This window comes from Elgaria multicarinata, chromosome 15, assembly GCF_023053635.1.
Source record: "Elgaria multicarinata webbii isolate HBS135686 ecotype San Diego chromosome 15, rElgMul1.1.pri, whole genome shotgun sequence".
In the NCBI taxonomy this organism is placed as follows: domain Eukaryota; kingdom Metazoa; phylum Chordata; class Lepidosauria; order Squamata; family Anguidae; genus Elgaria; species Elgaria multicarinata.
The window spans coordinates 13,147,501-13,173,828 of record NC_086185.1 but is presented as its reverse complement, the minus strand read 5'-3'; the positions used below and the strand labels follow the sequence as shown (position 1 = coordinate 13,173,828).

General features: G+C 42.9%; 1 protein-coding gene across 1 annotated transcript in view; it reads right to left on the bottom strand.

Annotated features, from left to right (window-relative positions):
* The window catches only part of DACH2 (dachshund family transcription factor 2), a 397,016-nt gene that overhangs the window by 87,053 nt on the left and 283,635 nt on the right, over positions 1-26,328 (bottom strand). Inside the window, exon 8 of the mRNA XM_063142059.1 lies at positions 854-1,009. Coding sequence (XP_062998129.1) covers positions 854-1,009 — 156 coding nt within the window. The remainder of the gene's footprint in view (positions 1-853; positions 1,010-26,328) is intronic.

Below are 26,328 nucleotides of genomic sequence, written 5' to 3'. Positions count from 1 at the left end.
TGTTCCCCAGCCATTGGTGTATATAGGCTTAATGCCTCCGATACTGGAGGTAGCACATAGCCATCAGGACTAGTAGTCATGGATGGCCTTCTCCTCCAGGAATTTATCCAACCCCCTTTTAAAGCCATCTTTAGAAGGCAATGTGTATTAGTTCTATTGACTCAAACTGTGGTAAGCCAGCTAGGGATGTATGAGCATTTCATTTTTGCTCACAAATACACGAGCGTGCCCTGTTCAAAGCCTGAAGACGAGCATGAACATGGGTGCGCCGGAAATACTCACAAATTGTCAAAACACACGCTCATGTTCGTCTCGTTCCCAATTCAGGGAGTGCAAATTTCCTCAGTAGACTGAATCGGCCGTGATTTAGTCCATGGAGGAAATTTGTGTAAATGTTGGGAGATGTGTGCAAATCTCCCATCCGATCGTTGGTCAATTTGTGCAAGTGTCCCATTCGCACAAAGTGAGCAGCCATCGCAAATGCAAACAGGAATCAGGCCCGAGATGAGTGGCAAGACGATGTTCAGAAAATCCTAGTGATCTGAACATCGCTCTTTCGCCCACCCCTAAAGCCAGCCCTCCTGAATTTGGGGCCTGTCCTTTTCATTCTGCTGAGTGGAGCCCCAGAGCTACATGGACCAAGAGCTGCAACTTCCCAGTCTGAAGAAGCTTCATAAGGACTAGAACATTGTTTAAATGTTTTTCTTCAATAGCTTAAATAAAACTTGCATGCTTTACTTTGAAAAATGACTCTGCCGCCTCACTCTGCCTAACGACAGAGCCGGCCCTGCGATGCCTCTAAGCCCATGTGGGAAATGCAAGAGCCACTGCAGCTTCAGGCCAGGGTACGTACTATTTGTGAGTAGATGGTTTTGCTGCAGAGGGCTGAGGGGATGAGCGCTTCCCAAGTTCGGCTGCCCTGACAGCGTCGCATGGCTGACTCCGTGATGAGATCCCGTCGTGATGGGAGACTGGAGTTTCTCTTTATCCCACGAGGATTCGCTTCCACCTGAAAAACAGCAGATCCAAAACAAAACAAAAGGAGGTCTTTAAAAGTCGTTCAGAGAGGAGATTCAACTGGCTTTTCAGCAATTCGTTTTCTCTGATGATATAGGATCACGGAAACATTCATTTTATAGTTTAATGACGAAATAGGATGGAATGGATTTATAGATGAACACCTGCTTTGTCCATCCGTGTTGCAAGCTTGTGTTCATGCACTGTCTAATTATTATTATTATTATTATTATTATTATTATTATTATTATTATATTTATTTGTATCCCGCCTTTTGCCCAATACTGGGCCTAAATTAACACCTTATAATTTTTTACGTGTTGGAATTTTTAAATTTATAAAAAACTTATAAATTGGATTTATTTATTTATTTATTTATTTATTTATTACATTTCTATACCGCCCAATAGCCGGAGCTCTCTGGGCGGTTCACAAAAATTAAAACAGTCAGTGTAAAACAACAGTATAAAACCATAATATAAAATACAATATAAAAGCTCAACCAGATCAAAACAGCTGCAATGCAAAATTACACATTTAAAACACCATTATTTATAGACTGTTAAAATGCTGTGAAAATAAAAAGGTCTTCAGCTGGCGTCTAAAAGCATATCATGTAGGTGCCAAGCGAACCTCCTTAGGGAGCTCATTCCACAGCCGAGGTGCCACAGCAGAGAAGGCCCTGCTCCTGGTAGCCACCTGCCTCACTTCCTTTGGCAGGGGCACGTGGAGAAGGACCCCTGAGGATGCACTACTTCTGGTTGTTGGTTACATTATAAAAAGTCGAGAGGCATAGGAAGCTGCCTTATACTGAGTCTGGCCATGGGTCCATCTAGCCCAGTATTGTCAACACTGACTGGCAGCAACTCTCCAGTGTTTCAGGCACAACTGCTTCCTAGCTCTACCTGGAGGTGTGGGGGATTGAACCTTCGACCTTCTGCATGGCAAGCAGGTGCTCTACCACTGAGCTATTATCCTCCCCTCTTCCATGCAACATATCCCTGGATATGAACAAAGGGATGGGGAAGGGGGATGGAGGCCCTGATCTCCACCCTGATCTTCTGAGAACTTGAAATAAAGGACTACACTGGGACCTTGCCCAGGGGTGGGCAAAAGGTAAACCTCCAGATGTTTGGGGCTTCTACTCCCATAAATCCCTGCCAGCATGGCCAATTGTCAGGACTCTTGGAAACTGGAGTCCAAAACATTGGAAGATCTACCTTCTACCCACCCCTGCTGTATAAAGCACAGGAGGTCAAATCTATTCGGAATTTCAAGGGGAGTATGCAAATCTCAGAGTGGAAGTGGGATCATGTGGTCCTTCAGCAGCCTGGATACCTGGTCGTCCTTCGGCAAAATTGGCGGAAGAAACAGAACAATGTATGAAAAAATAAGCAAGTGTTGACCCTTGGCATAAGGCATCTTGTACAGGCCAGAGAATTTGGCTTCTCTTGGCACAGTGTGGACAACCTTGGCGCATAAACTTGATTCTGGGTTGATGGTTTTTCTTCTTCTTGTTGTTTTTGCAAAGTGCAGAGAATGCATTGCCCTGATCCACGCTGAACATCTTGTTCTATGTAGTGGGTCAAGAGCCTTTCCTATTAGAAGATCCATATCTAAATTTAGGCAAACTCACTCACAGAGCAATTTTATGACCCTTAAGAGGGCATCCCAGGGGCTATAAGATATTATGGAATCCCCCCCCCCACTGCCCCGAGATTGTAGACAAAGCTATGACCTCAGGAGGCACAAACTAAGCAGGGATCCTACCTCAGCTGCAGTGAAAGCATCATGGTGGGAGGGTGCTGCTGCACCATGTCCTGCTTTGTTGGTCCCTGACCGATGGCTGGTGGGCCACTGTGTGAACAGAGTGCTGGACTAGATGGACCCTTGGTCTGATCCAGCATCAGGGCTCTTCTTATGTTCTTCTGATTTGACTGTTGAAACCTCAATAGAAGGACAGGGAGCTTGTAAATCCCCCTTTTCCGGCTTTTGGTGGGCAGGGATGGGAGGAGAGATGGATCCATTAGAACCTCTCTTAGGGCACAGTTCTATACACTTTCAGATTGAAATCAGTCCTACAGCTGGCAACGTGGCTGGCTGGGGCATGCTGGGAATTGTAGTTTTCCCATCCAAACATGGATAGGATAGTACCTTTCATGGCATTTGGCAGACAAATAGATGACATGCGTGCGTGACGTAAGCCTCTCAGTGACACAAACCTTCACATCGCCCATCCAGCTCTAAGTAAGAAAATGGAGGAATGGGAGGCTGTAAAAGCCTCTGTTGCTTCCCTGGCTCTTGGAGGCAGGGCTTTGGGCAGCCTGTCTATTGAGCATCAATCCGATCGGATTGCTATCCAATTCAGAAACCAGGCCTTCATCCCGACTACCATGCATTTCCCAACCGACCAACGATCCCAAACTTTCTCCTCTGGAAAAAAACAGAACGCCAATGAAGTAAGGTAGGATTAATCTTGTCCAAACACTAAATTTTGTGCTGTGATGATTATACATAGGCTAAAACATTTCCAGTGGCACAGTGCTAATTGAGACACCTTCCAGTTTTTCCTCTTCCATAAAAGTATTCAATTTTGCATTGGTCAAGGTAGTGGGGTTGAGTGGGGGGGGAGGGGAGAGGCCCTGTCTGGGTTATTGACATTGCCAGGAATTCATTAACTTGGTTTCCAATTAGAATCAGTAAAACTTCGTTGACATGTAAGGGAGAGTCGCAGGAAGAAAAATGTATCTTAATTGGAGATGAAAGTAACAGCACAGAAACATTCAACGTTCTTTATGATAAGCACTTGGCTAATAAATGTGATTAATGCTATCAAATAGAATTTTTTTTTAAAGATCAATGATTGAGCAAAAAAGGGAAACACTCCATCATTTTAATACTACAGCCACACTATGAATTACCTTTACTATTACAGATTTGTAATTTGCAAAAATGATGAGCAAGGAATTGACAAAGAGAAATGCATTTATGCCGAGCTAAATTATACCATATGTTCTAATATAATGTGGCATAATTACAGCAGTGTTCGATAGTGCTGCGATATTTGTGTTGGTTGTGTCAGCATTTCCATCGTAAATTTAACACAATGTACATTGATGGTCCCAAATTCACATTGACACAAATAGGGTGTAAGTGATTCTGACTATATGTGTAGTTACTCTGAAATGTCAGTGTTTTTCAGGCCCTGTACAACAGGACTAGCAAACACAAACCAGGTATTAAAACTAGAAGGTATTTATTTAACTTCTGGGATGGAAAAGCACCTTTTCCCTGGAAGCTGAGTTCTCCCAGGTTTTGACATTATCTGGGGGGTTATTCATCTCAACACTATAATAATCTTCAGGTTGGAAAGATATAATAAATAGCAGATCGCTTACACATTACACACAGTACCCCAAAAAATATCAGTTATAGACACTTAAAACAAAAACAAAAAGTCTTTTGCATTTTCAACAGTAGTTTTGTTCTAATTTAATTTGCTTAGGTTCCTTCTACGTTTTTCTTACTATTTCATAATGTGTATTCCCCTCTTAATTCTATGGTATGTATAACTTTCTATTAAAAAAAGAAGAAGTTATTCAGCATTCATGTATACAGCAATGTAAATCATGAATGCAAAAATTACTGTTGAAACCATATTTGTCATACAAGTACTTAACACAGAGGTTTCCAAAACTGGACCACAGAGGCCATAGGAAAAAAAAATCTGATGTCTTCATCCAGCAACATATTGTGTGCTATTCTGAGAACATCCAAGCCACAGTTCATGGATTCACCAGACGTCAGACCCTCCAATACAGTCATTACTGCCATGGAAGCCAATGACTATAAAATCGCCCAATCCCTTAAGAAGCAAACTGCTTCTCAGGGGATCCAGAGTTAGCAGCAGGTTCACACCTGCCAGCCTTCAGAATGGTTCAGTAGGCCTCTGCATGTTGCTGAGACAACTGCTCTTTGCAGGTGATTTTCAGCCAGTGACCTGTCCAGGTCCTGACAGGCCTTGCCATGCCTATGGGATGAGGCCTTGCCTCATTGGACGTCATCTTATTTTTCTTAAAGGTAATCCAGCCCTTCTGAGGCTGCTGCAACCCAGTCTCCCCTGGGAGTCCCAAGCCAAGCTAGGGCATGCCAAATCCTTTCCTTGAAGTCTCACAGGACCAATGGAAACTTCCTTTCTATTGAGTGTATCATATCACTGATCCATCTAGCAGAGGTTTGTCTACGATGAATGGCAGCAGATCACTCATTCTTTCCCAGTCCTACCTGGAAACACCAGGGATTGAACCTGGGACTTTCTGCATGTAAAATATGTGCAACCCTATGTACTGTTGCTCATCAACACTTTGCACCTGGACAGGAAGCTAAACAGTCAGGTACACAAGTCACCTGCACAGAATCTTCTGCACAAGGGTGAGATGTACTTTATTTCTATTTAAGTTATAATGATTCTTTCCAAATTTGCATCTATACATAAAGATAAGTGTATGCAAATTTTATGCAAATCACTCCCCCTCCCTTTTATCCTCATTTTTTGGTGACATATTTCTTCTTTGGGGGCAATTCATAAGGGTCACTCTAGCATAGCCTCTGATTGCTGCTTAAACACAGACAGAGGGGAACAAAGTGCATTTTTCCTTGCAAGGGGAAAAGGTTTCTACAATGTTGGTACCACTGTCAAAAAGACCCCGTAGAGTGTAATAACTGTTTCACTGGTGGGCCGTCTTCTCTCTACAGGTCTTATAGCCTTTACTGGAGCCCGTCTACACTTGTCTAGATGAAACGTAACAAGTTGGCAGAGATGATGTCAGCAGTCACGTGATGCTGTTGTTGTTACGTTTCTTCTGACTTTTAAAACCGTTCCACTTTCTGTTAAAATCGTTTTAAAACTAACAATGTGCCCCAACCTTTCGTTGTATTCAATGCCGTCTTTCAAAGTCATGTCTCGTGACCATGGTCTTTGCTTCCTGATTAGGACAAGTGAGGGCTTTTCTAGGGGAGGGAGAGCTGGCACAACGCGACGAGGGGGAGGGGGAGGGAGGGCGGTGAAAGAAGGGACAGAGGCTTAATTTTTTTAAAAAAACGCTTATCTTTCGGGGCGCACGTGGCCCCTTTAAGACGCTGCAGGGCTTCCCTCGTCCCTACGCGTCGCCCCGCCTCCCTGCCGGCTTATCCTGGCAGGTCTAGCTCAGAGTCACCGGAAGAAGGAGGTTTACTTCAGAGCCGGTATGAGCATAATGAAGAACGTTCTAAAGAAGAGTGTGCCGGGGTAAAACGATAGAAGAAAAGGTATTTCGATTGACTGGGCTCAAGTTGCATTTTGTAACGTAGCAAGGGAGGACGCAACAATGCACTTAAACAACGGTGTAATGAATAGTGTAGATCCTGCCCTGGTTTATTTCCTACAATTTTCTACTGCTCAAAGCAGTGGAAACTCTGAGTGGCTGACAAAACAAAACATAAAACCATGAAAATATGATAGCACGATATAACATTATAAAGAACATTACAAAGTGTAAAACAGGGGGGAGGGAACCTAGAGAAAAACAAACAAACAACAAGCTATAAATACTGCAAGGATTTTAAAATATGCTTTTACTGAAAGACTTAAAAACAACAGTCAAAAACTAAAAAACCTGGAAAAAGAGTTTAAAAAGGCTTCATGTGGCACAGAAAAGACTGCAATGTAGACACTAGGGTGCCACTACTAAAAAGGCCCTCTCCTTAGTGGTCACCTGCCTCGACAGGAGGGGGACCTGGAAGATTAGGGTGACCATATGAAAAGGAGGACAGGGCTCCTGTATCTTTAACAGTTGTATTGAAAGGGAAAATTCAGCAGGTGTCATTTGTATATATGGGGAACCTGGTGAAATTCCCTCTTCATCACAACAGTTAAAGCTGCAGGAGCTATACTAGAGTGGCCAGATTTAAAAGAGGGCAGGGCACCTGCAGCTTTGGAAATTTCACCAGGGGCTGCATGCATACAAATGACACCTGCTGAAATTCCCTTTTCAATACAACTGTTAAAGATACAGGAGCCCAGTCCTCCTTTTCATAGGGTCACCCTACTGGAGGAGGGCATCTAAAATCATCTTAAGTCCCAGGCGGGTCGATATAGGGCTTCATCCCTTAGAACTGAATCCCTGGCTGCCATCTGCCCTACCTGGACTCTGGTTTCCAAGCCCAAGAGTAAGGCTGCAATTCTACGCCCACTTACCTGGGAAGAAATCCCAAGGAACTCAATGGGGCTGATTTTTATCTTAATAAAAATGCTTACTCTGCAATTCTATGCTGGGGGTAGAAAATCCTATGTTTGTTTACTCCGAAGTAAGTCCAAGTAAGTTCCCAGGACTCCAGGCTGATATATTTTATTCAGGGAGGAGGGAAGGGAATAAGCATAGCTCAAAGGACCCACAAATATTTGGGGTATTTAACCCTTTAAATTTAAATCGTTCTGACCAAAAATATTTCGAGGCAAATTTGCCTCGAAATATTTTTGGTCAGAACGATTTAAAGGGAATTCCGTTTGGTTTTTGTTTGTTATGTATAAAGCCATATATTACAAGTATAGAATGAATGACAAAACATCCATATGAGACATATTGTTGACTTTGATTCTGGTTTTTATGGTTTTTACTTTTCAATGTTCTTTATAGCATAGCAAAAAAAGCCGTATAATTTATTGGTTTTACTCTGTTCTAATTGTTATTCCACTTTACTGTTTTAGAGTGTCTACATTTTTACGGGTTTTCATATAGGTTAGAATGGTACGATGCAATAAGCCACCTTGGAGCCTTGGTTTCGACAGAAGGGTGGAAAGAAACGTTCAGCCAATAAACAGTTTCTCTTCATCCATCTCTTCTGGTTTCCCCCCAAAATGGAACGACTGGGAAATTCATTTCAGTTCATTTTAGACCAGAATTTATCCAGTTTGCATCTCCCAAATTTGAAGGTGGATTCTAATACAATCTGCGGTCAAAACCTGTAGAGGACTGAGTGCGCAATGCAATTTGTGGACCAAAGAAAAAATCATTTGAAAATGCAAATCTTGGGGGGAAAGTATGAAAAAAAATGCACTTTTGAAAAATGAGCACAAACATGCTTTAATCAGTGGGAGAAAAATGCATACTTTTTGACACGTGATGAAATATGCACAACTTTTTGTGCAAATGAAAACAATGCTCGCAAGTGGATATGGAGTCAGAATAAGTGTTGAGCTAGAATTTGCAAAACTTCGGAAGCTCAAGGTTTGCTGATTCACACCATTCCTAATATCACACAGGCTAGATATTTGAAACTGATGTAGCGTGATATAACTAGACCACAATTCACGACCATAGAATCATAGAATCAATCTCCATGTCTATAAAAGTTAGCTAGGTTGTGCACTCACACAGACACCGCACAAGATGGTGTCCGCATAAATTAACGTGGCCCCTTTTTCTAAACAAGTAAGTAAATAAATTCAGGATGTGCTCTGGATTCTGGCCAAAGTTTTCAAACTGTTCTATCAACGTTGGCGGTATCAGAAGCAAGTTTCAAGGGCTTGAGACTCTGATCTGCGTCACATGTTTTAAAGAAGATTTTGTGTCAGGTTTTAATATAACCAGAACAGAAATGCACCCACCACCACCACCACACACAGTCAAATACCTCTCAACAACACAGAACAAACATCTTCCTGGGTTTGGACTTCAAGCAAAAGTTTCTTCAGTGGTATTATAGAGAAGGAGAAATAAAAATGTTATAAATGGATGGCGAGCCATAGGTAATTAATGGTCATGACAAACAGGTCTCTGAAACCGTGAATCTGCTGGACACAGGCAAGATAAATCTACTTCCAGCTCGATTGAAGGGTATAAAAATGTTACCTTTAAAAAGGCACAACACATTATCGATCATAATTATGTCCGTTGAGGGCCCACCTCATTTACTAAAGAGTGGAATCAGTCTGTACATTAAGATGGTGACCCATGACTGGAAACATTCCAGATAACGTCTGTAAGATAGATGTTAAGCAAGAAGAAAAGGCATCAAATTCAGGTGAACAGAGATGGTACTATAACGTTTCAATCAGAAGCAGAAGCTTTCTCTGATAAACCAATTCAGCTGAGCTGATTTCCAATTTTTTTACGTGCCCATCTGCGTTACAGCGAGAATTTTGTCGGAGAAGATGAAGATGCAAATAGCCTCCCAGGAGCATTCTTTTATTGGCTGAAGAATATGAGATGTTTCAGACCTTGGCCTCCACACAGAGAAAAGATGTGGCAGCGAGGGTGGAATTATCCATCAGCCCCACCCTTAATGTTATTGTGCTTCTCTGGCCCCACGTGTGCCCTACTGGCCTCCAGAATTCTATGTGGAGAGCCAACGGACCAAAAACAGGCATGTGTATGCATGTAGGTGTTCCCTTTTCATCCTTCAGCTTCCTGCACAGAGGTCTGGAGGCAGCTGGCAGTGGGGCGTAGTGATGTCAGTGGCAGAGCTAGGAAGTGTGACCCTATATTTTTCCCCTCCAAAAGTTTGCTCGCAACCTTTATAGTCCTTTTCAGAAAACAGAACTCTATGGAAAATCTAGCAAACGCTATGTTTTCCTTGCAGTCCAGGCATATCAAAGTAAACCATAATCTGCAGCAGTATTTACATGACCTTACATTTCCTTGGCTATGAAAGGCTTTTACCAAGCTGCATCTTTAAACTATGTATATTGCTTATTTGGAAGGAAAGTTCCTTAAAGTTCCATGGGACCAACATCCCTGCATCTGTGGGCAGCAGGTGGGGATGCCAGAAAAATCCATTTGGAGGCTGGAGTTTAATCTGTTCCCCTAAGATCGACCCACCCCCAGCCTTGGTTTTGGTTCTTGTCGTGGCATCCAACTTGATCTATAGGTCAGCGAGCTTGTGGGTTTCCCAGGAATTTTATGTATTTTTGGGGGGGGGGGAGATTGTGCAATTTGTGCAAACGCCTGAGCAATTTGCATACATTACAGGTGAATTTGTGCAAGTGACACGAATTACAACCAATTTGGCACAATTTGCACAAATTCAGCCATAATCTGCACAAAATGTTCAGAATTTTGTGCAAAATGCAAACTTAAAAAAATTCATCCCACCAGTGTGCACAGAGTGAAAGCAGTCTGATCATAGGGGCTGTTCAGGGGACCTCTTCAATGTCTGTAAGTCACAGGTGTGTCCTGGTTTGTTAGACCATAAGAACTTCAGAAGAGCCCTGCTGGAACAGGCCAAGAGTCTATCTAGTCCAGCATTCTGTTCACACAGTGGCCAACCAGCTTTCGGCCAGGAACCAACAGCACCCTCCCACCCATGTTCCCCAGCAACTGGTGTCCATAGGTTTACTGCCTCTGCTACTGGTTGTTGTTGTACTTCGTTGTATTATAGGAAAAGGTCTCTTATGTCGTTTTTGATCACTGTTGGCTCATTCACAACTGAAAACAATTCACACGATGCTGAAGCCATCAGGTGATGCATTTGAATATGAGAATGCAAAGCGAAACTTTGGAATGCAATGAGGAGAGAGAGAGAGAGAGAGAGAGAGAGAGAGAGAGAGAGAGAGAGAGAGTAAAATAACCTTTTTTGGATTTTTTTTTAACCTGTCACAGAACTCCGTTGAGCCAAGTGGATTAGACATTTATTTTATAAAACAATCTACAAACGCTGAATTCTGAATGTTTCCGCTAAAACAGCAAATCTCTGTGCACTTACTTCTTAATTAATATGCTGAAAGAATTCCCTTTATACCAATTTATGCAACAGTGTCTGAATTCTGTTTGTTTAGTCCTCAGTGTTAATTCAGATGTATGGGGAGTTTGCCTATATGTAGAACATGAAAACATCTATTATGTTATGTTGCATTTTGTATTGTTATGAATTGTTGTAAGCTGCCCAGAGAGCTTTGGCAATGGAGCGGTATAGAAATTAAAATGATGATGATAATGATGATGGTGATGATGATGATAATGACGACGATCTAACACACACACACAGAGAGAAAGAGAGAGCACCCTTATAATTGCATTGGAATTCCCTCAATCTGGAGGTCAGGTCGGGTGTCAACTCTGTATTCTTTTCGGCACCTCCTGAAAATGTATTTGTGACCAGCCATGGTTTACTTTGCATTTTGCTATTTTTTTTTAAAAAAAAAAACTATTTTAATCTGTTTTTACTCTGTTTTTATTTTATTTTATCTTGTACACCACTCCAAAATTTTGAATGGGGAGCAGTATATAAATATTGTAAATAACTAAATAATCAAACTGGATTTGGTTTTCAGAACCATTCAGAGGGTTCCTGTTTAGCAAAAAGGCAGACAGATCTACTATGGAGCATTTAGTAGGAATGGATAGAATTTTGGATTCAAATTCTGAAGAGCTGGTCCAAATCTCTCCCCCCTCCCCCATTATAGCCTTATTTGTGGGTAAGATTTGGATCTGTTGCAAGTTTCTCTGACATTCCTACCCTAGGCTAAACATCATGTTCTCACACTCTAGTGTTTGGTCATCGTTTGTTGAAACTAAAACCTGTCAGAGGAGGCAATGTTGTAAAACGCAAATTTGTTTCATAGTCTTTGGTGGACAGGGGTGAAAAGAAGTTTTCAAAAACTAATCTAAGTTCAATCGACCGACAGCATTTTCTTCTTTGGTTTCAGATTCCCTCCATCTATTTTTAAAATTGTGTGGTCTGTCTAAATGAAATTCACACTGTCCAGTACATCTATCTGCGTTTGACATTTGATTTGTTGCTATACATTCCGAAGAGGGGGGAATTGAATTCACTTATTGAAAGCAATAATGCCTTCAGTGTCCATGCCTGGTGCATTCTCAGAAACTTGTGTGTATGTGTGTGCTTTCAGACTTCCAATGGTCCAAAGATGGGAATTTCAATGTTTTGCAGAGGATTCCTCCCCCCTTTATGTAAATAATTTTGAAAAAGAAGCAAACATAGCGAATTTTGCTTAAGTTTCGTATTTGCTACAGATAACAAAATCCAACTTTGCTTATGGTAGAATTGGGTATATATCATTACTTGTTGTTGTTGTTATTGCTATTATTATTATTATTATTATTATTATTATTATTATTATTATTAATATAGCACCATCAATGTACTATATAATGGTGCTGTACATAGTAAAAGAATAAAACAGCAACACCCTGCCACATAGGCTTACATTCTAATAAAATCATAATAAAACAATAAGAGAGGGAAGAGAACGCACCAAATAGGCAAAAGGAAAATAAATCTAACAATGTGAAAGTAAGAACAAATTCAAGTTCTAAAAGCTGTAGAAAAAAGAAAAGTTTTCAATCGAGCTTTAAAAACAGTTCGTGAACTTGTGATCTGTTATGGTTATGGATGGGGGAGAAATTCCTTTGCTTTGTATTTTAATGTGAATTTACCTAACCTATAGTTCTGAACATCTATGCAAACCAAAAGACCATTGTCTTTTGAAATTCACACTTCTCCAAATTTTGCAATGGGGTTCTCTAATTAAAATAAAACAATGTGTACAAGAAATGTGTAGATTAAGGAAAATAACATTAGAATGCATTCTCTTGGGGAAATTATTTAGAAAAAATATGAGTATTGTGCAAAATTGGCTACAAAAATGCAGGTAATCAGAAGAAATTTGCAGAAAAATGTTTATGAATTTTCATGCAAACCAGCATTTTAAGAGTCTATAAATAAATTTTGACTTGGTGTTTTAAATTTGTAATTTTGCATTGCTGCTGTTTTTATCTGGTTGAGCTTTTATATTGTATTTTATATTATGGTTTTATACTGTTGTTTGAATGGTTTTAATTTTTGTGAACCACCCAGAGAGCTCCGGCTATTGGGCGGTATAGAAATGTAATAAATAAATAAATAAAATAGTAAAAAGAAACACACACCCCTACATCCCTCCATCGCTCTGCAGCCTCCCAGGCTGCCTGCACTTCCTGATCTGAAAAAGACCTATGGGAGAAACTTCCTCCCAATGTCTTCCCCTGGGATTGAACTGAAGTGTGAGAAGCCAAGGAGAGATGGTCATGCAGGACAGTTACAAACACTGGTCAGTCACGTCCTAAGTAAAGTAAGCACAAGAAACTCAAACACAATCCGTGAGAACTTTTCCAAAATTTTCTTTTTCGAAAGCAATGTCTTTTCTATCAAATTGAATGAAAATGGTCAGGAAAAAAAATGTGGATTTTTTTTTCCAGCACAGCACTAATAAATACTCAGAAGTAAATAAATAATAGTAGAGCCTGGAAATTCGAGGTAATAAAGAGGGAGGAGAATGAATTCAGTTTTTCCAGCTGGAAAGGAAAGAAGAGACTGGAAATACATTGGACAGAACAAGTCCCCAAAGAACCACGCTTGTAATAATCTAAAATGATAAATGAATAGCTTACAAAAGGCATTTTGACATTTCATGCACTGGTTTGTACAGCTGCGTTTCGGGTATTCTGTACCGTGCACTCGAAGTACGGTATAAAACTAGTTATGTTAAAATATTAAAAATGGAAGAACTCCAGCAATGGCCTTACTGGTCTACTTCCAAAAAGTTATCAAGTGGTTCAGCGGATGTAATTACTGCTCAGCCCTGCCAAAGCATTGAAATATGCCCATTAATTCAGCAATTCCCAGTCGGTCCATCAGTCAGTCATACTTAAAAAATATGTCTGTCACAACTTAGGTGTGGTAATCTATTGATAATTATATAATAATAAAAAGTCATGGGGAGGGGAGAGAGAGAAGAAGAAGAAAGGCACCCACGAGATCTTTTTCAAACTTTGTGAAAAGTCTTTTGTTGACAGTAAAAGCGATCTTGAGTCCATCACGAGAGAAAGGGGAAGGTGGAAACTGCAGACATGTAAGGACACTGGGTACCTGTCGTTCTACAGCAGGGATGGGGAACATGCACCCCCGCAAGACATCACTGGGCTGCCACTCTGAACATGCCTTACCATTGGCTATGTCTCATGGGAGTTGCAGTCCAACAATATCAGGAAGGCCAAGCATAACCCATCTCGATTCTAGAGACATAGCCACCATGCGGCTCTTCTGCAAAGGAAATTAGGGCCATGTAGCCATCCAGCTCAGTGTTATCTTCACTGAGGCCACAGCTAGACCTAAGGTTTATCCTGGGATCATCCAGGGTTCGCCCCTGCCTGAGCACTGGATCCCCTGTGTGTCACCTAGATGAACAGGTTTGACCCCTGGATGATCCAGGGATAAACCTGAGGTCTAGCTATGGCCTGACTGGCAGTGGCTGTCCACGTCTTTAGACAGAGGTGCCATGGATTGGACCTGGGACCTCCTGGATTCAAAGCACACACTCTACTTCTTTTATTCTTTCATTCATTACATTTCTGTTGGTAGCCCCCCCCCCCCAATTGTGGAGTGATCTCCCCAGCGAGGCCCAGCTGGTGCAAACATCCCTACATTTATATCCCACCTTTTTCCCTCTTGCAAGAAACCCACACCGGCTTACACGCTCCTCCTCCTCTCCAATTTATCCTCAGGAGAACCCTGTGAGGTAGGTCAGGCTGAGTGTCAGTGACTGGCCATATGCGCGATCTGACTTGAGTCAAGTCAAACCATCGGTCCATCTACAGGGCTAGTAAGAGATGATGCTACACCGGAGGCAGGAGGACCTCCTGTCGACTCCTTTGTTGGGAAGGTGGATATTGCCCATCAATTCTTCAGCCTGACCGGTCCTTCCACACTATGCCTAAAGAGATCTCTGAGGTCACAGCACATAAACACCTGAAGTTGCTCATTTCACCAGCCTCCAATATTTCACAGACGAAAATAGGGACAGGTTTACAATACCCCAGTTCTCATACCACTGGATCACTGCCCAAGCCTCTCTTCCATGCACCATTACACATTGCTGAAGGCTCTGTTACAGCATTTCCCAACAGGTTGCTCTCCAGGTGCGTTAGAGCACAACTCCCATCATCCCTGACTATAAGGCCACGCTGGTGAGGTTGATGAGACTTGTAGTTCAACACAATTTGGAGGGCACCAGGTTAGGGATGGCCATTCTACCCTACCTGTTGCATGCTGTGTTCACTTACTCTGTGCTAGACCTGCCCTCTACAGAGGATGCCGGTCCTTTTATGTAAACATATTCCTTGGGAGTGAGGTGGGAGAACACACCGTTGCTCATTGTATGATGTCAACGGAGCAAAATATACCTCTGCAGTCACACAGTACTGGTGTTATGACTGGTTTTCTCCATGTTTGTTGTATACTGCCCTGTTATCTAAAAATATTTTGTAATTAATTACTAACGTGGTTTTAGCATACCATGAACGTTCACCCCTCCTTGGTTCCTCCTGGTAGCATGAGTGGCTAAACAAGCCAGAAATGGTTTGCTTAGCTGTTGTCCAAAGCCAGGATCCTGGTTTGCTACACTCTTTAGAAGCTGGGATAATAACCCAGGGTTTGTCCGAGGCTTAGAAATTCTGGCTTGTTTGGGAACAACAAGCTAGGATCCTGGGTTTGGATGACACGCCGGCTGAGCAAAACACATCTGGTTAGTTTTGCCACTAGCGCTAGCAGGAGGGAATGGGCTGTACGAACTGGCACACGACCCATTCACAGTAAGTCAGGATTCACCAGAATCCTGGCTTACTGTTCCATGTGAATGCAATCAGCGTGAAAAGTGTCAGGCTGTGCACTGCACAGTATCTTAAGCCATAGCTAGACCTAAGGTTTATCCCTGGATCGCCCAGGGGTCAAACCTGTTCATCTAGGTGACACACAGGGGATCCAGTGCTCAGGCAGGGGCGAACCCTGGATGATCCCAGGATAAACCTTAGGTCTAGCTGTGGCCCTAGTGTTTGTGGAAAAGTATTATATGCACATGCGTGTCAGAGAGGCCTCCATTCTCCAGAGATTTAACTTCTATACAACCTGTAGAAGAAGCTCAATCTGGAAAAAAAAATGTAAACAGCTTTAGCAACTCACACATTTGACCCCAAAAGCAAAATTTGGCCCAAAAGGCCAAAATGGGGACAGAGGGCAGTATTCAACAGTGACATCCCGCAATCTCAAATAGCACTAGCGGAGCAGGAGCTCTGCTGAATCTTTCCGTCGCACGACTGGTTGCCCGTCACTCTTGAGCAAGCAGTTGTGCAACAGATGCAATGGCATTGCGCAATGGGTTGCAAAGTGGGTTTCACAACGGGTGCACGTAGTTGCGTAACCCTTATTTTCACTAAGCCCTAATATGATTTTGTCCCACTAGAGACAAACATTACTATTTTTCTTTCCGACCAACATGAAAGCTAGATTTCCCTTGCAATCTCCCAGTTTCACACAATTTTAAGTCAGTTTAAATTATACATATTATTAAATATTATTAATTATTATTAAATAAATATTAAATGGGTTGCACAATGCATTGCACAAACGTCATGCAAAACTGCTGGTGCAAACACGCTCATGCAAATCTAACTTGTATTGGATTCTTCTCTTGGGCATAGCTCAGGACCGAGCTGCCGCTAGCGCAACGTGACTTGCGCTAACAGAATGGCACCGCTGGATACTGCCCCAGAATAAGGACAGTCATTTACCAGGGACAAGTACCAGAAAAATAGGAACAAACTCTGATAAACACGGCAGCTGGCATGTAAGCCATATAGGGTGAGATACTTGCTCAAACGAAGAGATCCACTGTTCAACCCGGATACCCTTCTAAAGAGGCTCTCAGGATAGCAGCCGATAACTACACCAGAACCGTTTCCAAACTTTCCAAAGCGGCTTGGCTGGGTTGGATTCTGGTGCTAAGCTAGCAGTACCTTGATGATCATTTATAAAAATATTGACAGCTTGCGTTCTCCTACCAGCGCTTGGCGACACGTTTACAAATGGTTTGTCCCATTTCTTGCGAAGCAATGCCATCTGCCAGAGGTGGCATTTCCTCGCTGTTTACTGTGACTACCTCCAAGAAGTCATCTGCTACTATCTAATGCCGCCTGAATAAAGGGGATTAAGACTCTGATGCAACAGAGACTATTGATAATGTGGTATAATTGGGAAGAAATGAAGATAAATGAGGTTGAGGATGGAGAGGCAATTAGTTGAGGCGCCTGTACAGCTGTGTTCTCGGCCCAGCTCCCTTGGCCTTTCCTTTGGTGAGGTATGTGCAAATTAAACATAATGACAAATGCTCACTTCCCCCAAGCTCTTCATTTTGGGAAGAAAGTTGATGTTCATTCTTGACATCCCCGTGTAATAAAATTACTACTTTCTTAAAGAGCAATACATCACAGGGCCTTTTGTGGAGAGCAGATTATTTAATCGACTGTTCCTCTACTTGTTATCACGGTCAGTTGCTCGCTTCAGATGCCCCCTCCCCCTCCAAATCATTGCTTTGGAACATCAGAAACGAACCTGCAGGTCAAGCGTTCTCTCCTCCCCTCTACATGCTCTGGTTTTCAGTCTCCGTTCCTGGGTTGAGCAAGCCGCCATTTGCCATCACATCCCAATAGGTTTGCACAAGCCACGGTTAGCCTCCACACCAGAACTGGTGGAAACCATGGTTTGAACTGGTAGGGAGGCAAATGTTGTCTTTCTTGAACTAGAAAGGGAGGCAGTGAAACTGAAAACGTGTCGCTTCAGACATGCAACTCCACCACATATGAAGATGCCTGCTGAACTTAAGAACGTCAGAACATCAGAAGAGCCATGCTAGATCAGATTGAGGGTCCACCTAGTCCAGCATTCTGTTCACACAATGGCCAACTAGCTGTCAACCAGTGACCCACAAAGCAGGACATGGTGCAACAGCACCCTCCCACCCATGTTCCCCAGCAACTGGTGCACACAGGCTTCCTGCCTCGAATACTGGAGATAGCACATAACCATCAGGGCTGGTAGCTACTGGTGGCCTTCTCCTCCATTAATAGCCTTCTCCTCCATCCAGACATGGTGATTGTGCAATGCCAACCAAATGTGGAAATGACAGCACAGTCAAGCTTCTATTGCACTGGAACAACACATCTGAAGGTGCTTGGGGCTAATGAATATACCTTCTAATGTATTTATTTATTGTGTTTTTATACTGCCCAATAGCCGAAGCTCCCTGGGTGGTTCACAAAAAACAGAGGTGCTTCTCTTCAGCACCTCTTTATTTGCCAACGGACAATAGCTAGATGTCCTCTATGTTGAATTACATTTTTGCATAAAGGAAAATGCTATCATGAACAAAGCCTTTTGTTTTCCTCATAAAGTTAAGCACCCCAAATACTAGGTTTTTATCTCAACTCAGCATGTGTTGAAATGTGAGCTTTGGTCAGACCCTGTATAAAGCAGTGACTTCTTACTCCTGCACATTCCCCCTTATCAACACATTACAACATGTCTAGTTGTGTGTGTAATTAGGCTAATGAGTGTTGCGAGGATAAATGTGACCTTTATTTCATTTGCTCTGAGCTGTGAATCAACATCACTATAGGATCATGCTCCCTGTCCCCATTCTTTCCAGAACATGTTGTATGTGAAATGAGAATGATCGATGGATATTATGGGAGACTTTGGCTTAGACTTCATTTATCCCTAGGGATGGATGGATTTTGTGGAAATCTTTTCACAGATTTTGTTCCATCATCTGTTTATTGATGGAATAAGGTTCCCCCCCCCATTTATCCAAATTTGTGCAAATTTGCATTTGCGCAAATTCACACTTGCACAAATTTGCACTTCTGAAAATGTGCAAATCCCCCCCTCCCAGAATGTGCACATCCCACACCCAAACTGCACACTTTCATGCTTAGGTAGCCTGAGAAATGCACATTTTCGACCTATTATTATTATTATTATTATTATTATTATTATTATTATTATTATTATTTTTCTACAACTAAGTTTGCATAAAATTCTAGAATTTTTTTTAAAACAGTTCACCAAATCAAGGCAACTTGGAAAAAGTTGCTCCACTGTGGAATCCACTGGTCAGATTCATAAAGTCCAAGCTTATTTGTTTCAATTGTGGATTTCTCCTACTTATCCCCTTTCAAGACATTCAAAAGCAACCTTCAGTTCCTTAGAAGATTTTACAAGCCTATTACACGGGTGCTTTGCCAACTGCACTGGCTCCCAGTCTGTTACTGGGCCCAATTCAAAGTACTTGTCCTGACCTTTAAAGTAGGGTGACCATATGAAAAGGAGGACAGGGCTCCTGTATCTTTAACAGTTGTATTGAAAAGGGAATTTCTGTAGGTGTCATTTGTATATATGGGGAACCTGGTGAAATTCCCTCTTCATCATAACAGTTAAAGCTGCAGGTGCCCTGCCCTCTTTTAAGTCTGGTCACTCTAGTATAGCTCCTGCAGCTTTAACTGTGGTGATGAAGAGGGAATTTCACCAGGTTCTCCATATATACAAATGACACCTGCTGAAATTCCCTTTTCTATGCAACTGTCCTCCTTTTCACATGGTCACTCTATTTAAAGTCATTCATTGCTTGGCTCGAGGGTACCTGAATGATGAAATTTCCCGATCTGTACTATGAGTTCCTCACCTTCTCTTGGTTTTCCCACCATCAGAGGTGCAGCAGGTGGCTAACAAGGAGAGATCCTTTTCAGTGGTGCTCACCCCCCCCCACCCACACACATTTTGGAACACTCTCCCCAAAGAAGCTTTCCTGGCACCCATTCTAATGTCTTTCCATGACAAGGCCAAGGCCTCCCCTCACCCAGGCTTTTAAACTTTTATTGGGGGTTGGATAACTTCCTGTAGGAGAAAGCTGTTAATCTTCTACCAGGCAGTTAACAACATGGGCTGAGTTTGTTCGTTTCTAACTCTCCCCAAAATAGCTGTTTTCACAAGGATACTGTTGTTTTTATGCTTCTTATGTTTTTGAATTTTGTATATTTGTTTTGAATGTTTACTGTTTTCAACTTTTGTAAACCGCCCAGAGAGCTTCGGCTATGGGGTGGTATATAAATGCAATAAATAAATAAATGGCTACCAGCCCTGCTGGTTATGTACTACCTTCAGTATTCAAGGCAGTAAGCCTGTGTTTTCCAGTTCCTGGGGAACATGGGTGGGAGGGTGTACTGTTACACCATGTCCTGCTTTCTTGGTCCCTGGTCAACAGCTGGTTGGCCTTTGTATGAAGTGAGTGCTGGACTGCATGGACCCTCAGTCTGATCCAGCATCAGGGCTCTTCTTATGTCAATGTGTTTTATTCATATGCTGCTTTTTTTGGAGGAGTGCAGAACCATTTTTAGGCCCCCCACAGGCCAGCTGACACCAGTGGATGTGGCCCTGTGCCTGACATCACATCGCTGTGGATGCTACACTGTATGAAAATACTCTCCTGATACCAGGAAAAGCACTTGCACTTCTAGCCGCTGACACGGTCCCTGCCGCCCACATCCCTGCTCTTATCCCTGATCTTAGATTGGACATAAAGGCAGGCATGCCCTCTGGGAGCAAAGACATCACCAGGGGATGGGGCTTGGAGGTCAAGTCCTGCTCCCTGGAGGAACCCAAAGAGGCTCCATGGGTCAGATTGGAAAGACAGCATATGGAATAGATCCATGAATTCTGTACTCACTTTATGGAGTTGCTTTCAAATGCTTATCATCATTCGTTGGACGCTTGCCCCACCGCCACCACTGTCGGGCAACGTGAGCTTCTTTTGAAGCTCGCCAACGCCCAACCAGCACTCGGCAGCTGGCCGCCCTTGCCCCAGAGATGCATGTTTCCTCCCGATGCGGAAATAGGGCCTTTACTGTTGCCATTTACGCAACCCAAGGAAATACGCAATTTCCACAGCCTCCATTGCGGCACACGATAGATGATCCGGATGAGGGCGGACATCTTCTAAGGGCTCGTCAGGCCTTGCAGGTGCTCGGATTGAGGGTCTGCGAATGCACCATGGGGCCCGACTGGGTCCGGGAGCGCAGATGCGAGGGTGCTCATTATATTCCCAGACTCAGCAACATCCCTACATATTTTAGCGTGCATTTTCTTTTAGGATGGCTTTACCTGTTTTATTTATTTATTTATTTGTTTATTTATTACATTTATATACCGCCCCATAGCCGAAGCTCTCTGTGCGGTTTACAAAAGTTAAAAACAGTAAACATTAAAAAAGTATACAAAATTTAAAACCATCAGAAACATAAAAACAACAGTATAAAAACAACAGTATCCATTTAAAAACAACAGTTCTGGTGTCCGTTAGAAAACAAACTTAGCATTGTTAAATTATGTTAAATGCCTGGGAGAAGAGAAAAGTCTTGACCTGGTATCTGAAAGATAACAGTGTTGGTGCCAGGCGAGCCTCATTGGGGAGATCATTCCACAGTCGGGGGGCCACCACTGAAAAGGCCCTCTCCCTTGTTGCCATCCTCCAAGCTTCCCTCGGAGTAGGCACACCTTAGATGTTGAGCACAGTGTACGGTTAGGTTCATGTTGAGAGAGGCGTTCCATCAGGTATTGCGGTCCCAAGCCATGTACCATAAGCTGCCCTGATAATGCATTTGAAAGAAGGAGTAAAAATCAAAATAACACATAAAGAGTCAAGGTGCTGTAACAGAGAAGCCCAGTGAACTGCTCTGGGTTTTCTAAATGCAGAGCAGGCAATACAAATCATGAACAAAATACATCTGCACTGCAAGAGTCCTATCACCAAAAAGAAAAGGGAGGGGGCGGGAAATCTATGGAAAACCTTGAAGGTGACTTGAAAATAAGTGCTCTCCTATTTATAATTCCAAAGCACAGACAGATTTACGTAACCGATGCCCCGAGATAATGGACATGGACTTTCAAGTGGACCTTAGAGCTCCTTGGTACTGTGCTGAAAAGAAGAAGAAAAATATCTCTCTAAAAAGGTTCTTCTCGCTTGCCCCGTCCATGGCAAGGTTAATGAGCTAAAACTAGTTAAATTGATATTACCAAATTAATGACTTTTTTATAGTACACTGCATGGATTTTAACAGAAAGCTTAATGTGGAATAGTTAGTCTTAATTGAATTAGAAGGTATCACACGCATACAATTAAGCTCACTGAAGATGGTGGTATTTTAAGGTAATTGCATCCAATTCTGGAGCTATCTGGACTATCTCTTCGCACAATGCATCCTCCATCTCTCTGCTGTACAGTTGCCATTATCTGTCCCAGATGCAGGAAGTCCAATAAACAGGCCACTGGAAAGCACCTTCATTGTTCATTTCAACAGGGAGAGCTGATCTAGCCTGAGCAAGAGAGGCATGTGTGCTGTCGGAGTCACACAGATCTCCTGATCAGGGCAAATATGTGTGGCATCTCCACCTTTACCACACAAATCAAATACGGGGGTCATAATAGGAACGTTGGAGAAATCCCCAACGAACTGAAATGAGCTTGGATTTTTATGAGTATGACCCATGGACCGTAGCTTTCCCTGAGTTGCATAGATTCTGCAGACTTGCAGACCCTTTTGTTTTAGTCTTCAATGGAAATTTAGCCAGAGAAAAATATGTAAACAAACAAACCACCAGCTGAAAATGTGCATTCCCCCCCCCCATAGGCTAAAGCATGGAAATGTGTATTTTTTGGGGAAGGATTTGCACCTTTCAGGGGGATTTGTGCATTGGAGGACTCATGTCTTTGCGTAAGAGCAAATGTGAAATTGCGCAAATTTGGGAAATTGGGGGTGGGGGAATCCAGTTCCATCAATGAGCAGACGATGGATCAAAAGGAAACTGACAATCCACAAGACACAAGCGGAACAGATTTTACGTAACCTGTACTTCTTTAGTCATAATTTAATGGGGCATTTTGTGTGCGACACTAAAGGACATCTTCCCCTGACCTCATCCCCTCCTGATGTGTTGGACTCCACCTCTCATCATCCTCAGCCACCAACCCCTGACTGTGAATGATGGTAGTACAACACTTCCCAGTTAGGGGAAGGCTATGTTAGAGGTAGAGAACTTGTGGCCACCTATATAATAGGTTCCACATAGACCCCATCCTCCGATTGGAGTCCACCAGGGGAAGAGCCTTCAGCGTGGTGGCCCCCCTCCTATGGAACTCCCTGCCTCTTGAGGTCCGGCAGGCGCCAACTTTGTATTCCTTTCAGCGCCTCCTGAAAACATCATTATTCCAGGAAGCCTTTCCTTAATGACCAGCCACGGTTCACTGTACATTTTTCTTTTTTTTTCAAATCTATTTTAAAGTATTTCATTCTGTTTTTTATTATTATTATTTTATCTTGTACAGCGCTCTGATATTTTTGAATGAGGAGCAGTATATAAATATTGTAAGTAAATAAAAAATAACAATAATGTTGTCGGACCGCAACTCCTATCTGTCCTCACCATTGGCTATGTTGGTTTGGGCTAGGGAAACTGCAGACGTCCCCCACCCTTGGATTAGAGCAAGGGCAGGAACCTTTAGGTGGTCCAGAGACCATGTTCCACACTCCGAACCCTCCCCTGCGGGCCACAGTCCCAGTGCCACAGTGATGGCCAAAAAAAACAGGGGGGACCTGCAGAATTTCATCCACAAACCACTAGGGAGGCTTAATAAGGGCAGATTTAGCTTCCTTTCATGAAAAATTTGTCCCTTCATTTTAAGCCTCTATAGTGGTTTGCTGCCAAAATTTGGTGGCAAACACCAGTTTTTTGGTGGGTGGGTGTGTTTTGTGCTGGTGGCAATGGTGGCATGAGGGCCCCATGTGCTGTGTGTTGCCCACCCCCAGTTTAGATGGACATTTCTGTCAGAGCCAACAACTCCCATCAGTCCTAGCTGGCATAGTGAACAATGGGACCTTTAGCTCCAAGCATCTGGAGTTGTCCACCCATGGCTTACAGGGATTATGCTAAAAGATTCCCTCTTTTGCAGTGCCTTCAGCAATTTGTTTCACCAATCTATTTTGTCCCGTTGTTTTGTAAAGGGCCTGATACTCAGTTTTGAGCATCTCGCCAGCACTGCTATTTGGTTCGTTGATCGTTTTTAGGCTTACGTTTAGATCAGGATTATTTTAATGGTTGTTTTGTGAGAAACTGTCTTGTATGACTGGAAGGTGTTTGCTGAATAAGGAAAAGTTGCGAAAGTGGGAATTCGGCGAAACGTTCTGGATATGTCATTGTCAAATCCTGATGTCAAAAAACTGCTAGACTTTCCAAAACCCAGCCTGATTTTGATGTATCTATTTGTCAATCACACACTTGCGTGAACAACTGTCATGGATTTTCTTGCTATCTTCTCATTGATTCAGCTATTCTGTACCAAATCCTAAGCATGCTAACAGCACTTTCACTGTATGACAAATATGAACATGCAAGCATGAGAACAACTCTTTTATGCAACCTGAAAATAACAAAACACATGATGCCGTGCAATGGACGTATAAAAGCTGCATGCATGAAAACATACATGCATATGAAAACAAATTTAAATGCAAGGAATTGATCTATGCAAAGAATTGATTATCTATTTCCAAAACATTGGCATGCGGACAACAGGTTCAAAGGGTTCAGTTGAACACCCTAATTCGCCGCCGCTGCCATGTTGCAGTAGCAGGGCCGGTGCTAGCTGTAGGAAAGAGTGACAAATTCAGCTGCTTCCCACCCCGCTCCTCCTCTGGAAGGCTTTCTTCACTGGTACAGCCGCTGCCCCCCCCCCCCAGCAAACTCGCTGTTTCACTCACTCAGCCGCTCCCTGCTCCCAGCTGCTCTGCCTGACCTCTCGCGACAGTTGCTGAACAAGGTGGGAGCAGCAGCCATGCTGGGGCCAGGAAGCAGCACGTGGTGGAGCCGAGGAGGGGACTGTTTCTGTAAGGAGCAAGATTGCCCAGAGCTGCAGATTGGGGCCCTCCCAACTTCGGAGCTGCTGCCCTCCTCTCGTCATCAGCACTGCAGGTAGTGTAATGTTTGGGAGAAAGAGAGAGAGAGAGAAGCTGTCTGTTTACATGCCTACTCTCCTCATTGCTGCCCCACCGCCCACCCCAGTCTGGCCTCCAGCAAGAGAAAAGAAAGGGGGAAGGGGGGAGAACTGCAATGCCCCCCAGGACCTCCTGGCTAAGGAGGGTTCATTCAGCAGCACCTTTTTCAGAATGCTTTCTGAAACAATTCCTATCTGCCCTTGCTTATTTTAGGGTGTCCAACCCCCTTTTTTCAAGCCGTTCTTTTGGTAAACATGGGATGTGTGTATCTTGTGTCACCTTAAAAACAGAGCTGCAGCACAATCCTAAGTATGTCTACTCAGAAGTAAGCCCACTGAGATCAATAGAACTTACTCTGAGGTAAATGTGCATAGGATGCAGCCTGAAAACGAAGAGAGGATGAAAAAAAGACAGGAGAAAAAGAATTGTAGAAATAGAATAGCAAGGTAACTGTGGGATGTTTACCCAAATTTAAAGACAATAAGTACAGTAAAATTAGTGCCCCTCTACTTCAGTCCCAATCAAATAATTACAACAGTGCAGTGCAGATTATTTGTTAATTAAAAAAATACAGTTTACTTCAGTTTTCGTTTATTTCGTTTGTTTGATGAATGAAAAAAAAGTCCTTTATTACTGTATATTCAATCAATGAATTAAAATAAATAAATCCCTGGCCGAACCACCTAATGAAATGTGCTGCGCACGCCTATGTTCCAAAGTACCTAAAATTGCCTGTCACCGGACAAAAATGAAAACGAATGCTACTGCCAATGATCCTGAATGCATGAGCACAACCTTGATGAGCTAAAATGCAAATGGTTAGATAAGATTTTCGACTCAAAATTGGGAGACGCAAGGAGACATTGCAATTCTTCTGGTAGGTTTTGTATATGCCGAGCCCTGATCTATCTGCCTGTACGGTGGAGATCAGGAAATTGCAACAGATTAGTCACCAAGATTAGACACATCAGAAACAAGCAGAACATCCATGCTTCAGCCCCCTGATATCTGTATTTATTTATTTTTTAAAAAAGACAACAATCCCCAGTAGAAGAACCAGGACAGAGCAGTGCCTAAGTCAGGCGTGCGGTACCTCAGCCTGGGGACCAAATAGACCTGTCTTGGAATCTCAGTCCAGATGGCCAACCACCTTCTGCTAACCCCACCCTCTTCCTCTCCAGCAATTAATCATTTGGTGGTATCCTGGCTTTTGTGGACCTCCTTCCCCGTGGTACAAGGTTGAAAAGCCTCTCCTCAGGCTTACTGGCACAGTATGAGCTTTATGCTAAAATATGTTGGTGTTTTGCCCCCCGCTTCTTCCTTTGGACCAGCCCACCATTGGAAAGCCCCCCTTCCCCCCACACACACACAACCCCTGATAGTTTCTCCAAAACTTAGG